This window comes from Triticum aestivum, chromosome 1D (assembly GCF_018294505.1).
Source record: "Triticum aestivum cultivar Chinese Spring chromosome 1D, IWGSC CS RefSeq v2.1, whole genome shotgun sequence".
NCBI lineage: Eukaryota > Viridiplantae > Streptophyta > Magnoliopsida > Poales > Poaceae > Triticum > Triticum aestivum.
Genome location: NC_057796.1, coordinates 476,994,735 through 476,997,693, shown reverse-complemented (window position 1 = coordinate 476,997,693; position 2,959 = coordinate 476,994,735). Strand labels below are relative to the sequence as shown.

General features: G+C 44.4%; 1 protein-coding gene across 1 annotated transcript; it reads right to left on the bottom strand.

Moving 5' to 3' along the window:
• Positions 1 to 1,017: 1,017 nt before the first annotated feature.
• LOC123161096 (uncharacterized) lies at positions 1,018 to 2,752 on the bottom strand. The gene is made up of 4 exons (XM_044578952.1): positions 2,356 to 2,752; positions 2,123 to 2,262; positions 1,236 to 2,024; positions 1,018 to 1,128 (listed from the first exon to the last, which is right to left on the bottom strand). Exons 1-4 carry the CDS (start codon positions 2,750 to 2,752, stop codon positions 1,018 to 1,020), a joined length of 1,437 nt encoding a protein of 478 aa, XP_044434887.1.
• Positions 2,753 to 2,959: the final 207 nt, after the last annotated feature.

Genomic DNA, 2,959 nt, shown 5'->3' with positions numbered 1-2,959 from the left:
TTTTTGTTTTCCCTATTTTAAGTCCTATTTTTTAGTTTTTGTTTCCCCTATTTTAAGTCCTATTTTAAGTTTTTGTTTTCCCTATTTTAAGTCCTATTTGAAGCCATTTTTCATCAGATCCATGCTAAATTTGATGGGAGTCTTACTATATAATCATTGCTATTTATTTTAGCTATTTTAAAGTCATGTCTGAGTACTAGTTTTAAGGCTTTTTGTATTAGTCACACAAAAAACTGGGCTTTCTTTTTGTACCAGATCCATCGCCGGAAGCTGATCAAAGCAATGCTTCCCATCTTTTTGGATCAAGGTGCTTTCAAAAATCATTATTGGCAATGTTCGTGCGGGTGAAAGAATGACAACATCGTTGCTCCAGTCCAATTGCAGCCTCTCTGCCGAAGTCTTTGTAGTATTTCTTCTAGCAGAGATTGATACCGCGAAGAAGGTGTTTTCAAACGATTTCATTGTAATTCTTAGTCATAGGAGTTACTTTGTATTTTCTTAGATCTTAGATGCAAATCAATTTACCTATAATTGTAATTGAAGGTGTTACAGGTGTCTCTAAAAAAAGGAAACAATTTCGTTTACTCAAACAATCGGTCCCCAGGGACGGATTTGTTCGATCTGGGAGCTCCCAAGATCAATCGTCAGCGCCATATTGGGCTCCTTTAATCCTTCATAGCTGACCAAGAAATACAATAAACTGATGAAGGATGTAGTAGAGAACTGGTAATTTTTTTTAAAAGTTATGAGCAATGCAGTAAACAATCAGCAAAAAAAAAGGCTTGCACACTGGAAGCCCCGCTTCTCAAAAGCCACAAGTTGTTTAGACAAGCAAAGAAATCCAAGTGAACTCTGGAGTACGGACCACAGCCCAGTGAGATTATAACAACCACAATAGCAACAGTTTGCCTATTCTGAAAACCCAAAAGACCAACCATTACGCACCCACAACAGGTTAACTAAATTAAGAGTAATACAGCATATTAGTGCACTAAGCAGCAACGGTGCTAGGAGCTCCTAATATAGACCGAAGCTGTGGTAATGCAGCTTCTTGTTGATCTTGGCGGGCAGAAGCACGGTGCTAAGAGCTCTGTGAGTCACCAAGGCAGCTCTGAGTAGCTCCATAACCTGTTCAAAAATTAGCAACACCTAGAGCTGGTCAATCAAAGGCTAGTGAGTTTTATGATCTGTGAGGCGAAATGTCTATAGTACTATATTTTGACAGAATTTACAACCTGGGGTTTTGTAAGGGCGACTTCTTTCTCCACAAGGTCCTTTCTCTGAAGTTTGGCTTCAATAACAACTTGCAGAGTGCTTGCTAAGGACAGAGGAAGAACATGCAGATCATCAGTCACAATGAATTTCTGAGGTCCCTGCTTTACATATGCTGCTTCTTCACATCCTCCCTCTGGTGTTTTTGGATCCAACTCACAGAGCTTTGTGGTCTTCCCTTTTTCATAACAAATTTTGACATAGCGTTTTTGGTAGTTGCACCATGGTTCAACATGACAAAGGTAATGATTTGCAAATCCACGACTCTTGAAGCACTTGAAGCATGCATTTATATCCAGCTTATCTGGAGCTAGTTCTTCAACTTGAAGCATCTTACTAGCACCGTAGCCAAAATAAGGTGCCAGCATTGGGGACAATAGCAAGTTCTGGCATTCTGGCCTCAAGCATCCATGAGCACTTCCAGCTATGCTAGTGTAAAGATTGTCAAGACATCCTTTAGATGCAGATTTCCCATATGTTTTCACTATGGATCCTAGAGGTATGGTCAGTAATCCAAAGAGAAGATCCACCAAATCGCCGCCAACTTCGGCGTACAACACCTTGGAGTTGTTCTTTGTCTGAAGAACCCTTAGGCTGGCATTAACTAGTGAGTGCTCAGCCTCATTATCTTGTTCTTCAGGATGCAAGTACTCAGGGAGCATATCCACTACTGAATCATCAGGCGCGACGTCAAGATAATGACCAGTTAACGGGTTCTGCGACGTTAATGACCTCCTGAGCAGGTCAATTATCTGCAACAGATGTATCACATAAGTTAAATAGTGTATATGTTGCATGTTTTGTTTATGCATAATCCTCAAAGCAAATAAATTAATTGTGATACACAAACCTTGACTGAACTAAACTGGAGTGTCATTTGCTCAAGACAGGAGGGATCTGGCACTTGAAATTTGTCCAGAAGGGACAGCATGAGAGAAGTTGAGGCCGGTGCAACATTGAGATCATCAGTGACGATAAACTTCATACCTCCTTTGACAAAAGCCCCATCCTCGCAAGCACCACCGGCAGCAGCGTTACGAGGATTCTCCGGCCTCTCCCCGGCAAGCTGCGTCATGATTCTACCGCAGTTGCAGACGGCGCCGGTGACGGAGCTGAACGCGGTGACACTGCAGCTCGTGTCAGCGCAGACGTAAACCTCCCTGTGCTTGGTGTCGTCGACTCTGACCGTCAACTGACAGCACTGCTTTGCTGCAGCGTTGATGGGCCTGAGCAGCATCGCCTTGCAAGCCTCTGTCCTGAACAGGTCGGTGGAGAGCCCCTCGACGCTCCTGTACAGCTCGTCGAGGCATCCCACCTGAGACTGCCCGCCGAGGAGGCGGACGACGGTGCCGAGGGGCAGCGTGAGGAAGCCGAAGAGAACGTCGACGAACTCCTTGCCGGACTCCGCAAAGAGCACCTTGCCCCTCTCCTTGTCCACGAAAACCTTCACGTCGATCGTCGGTTCTACTCCGGTCGCCATGGACATGGTGGAGGAGGTGAACGGGCGAGCGCGTATTGAGTGTGTCGTCTTGGATAAAATACGGACGGAGCCGTGGGAAGGTCACCGGACGTTTTTTGAAGCTCAAACGACGGATAGCTCGGCGGCCTTTGGCCCAAGAGTCGATGTAGCAATTATATTTACCTCTTCGTTTTCCACAACGAATACTGTTAAATTTCTCTTTTTTAT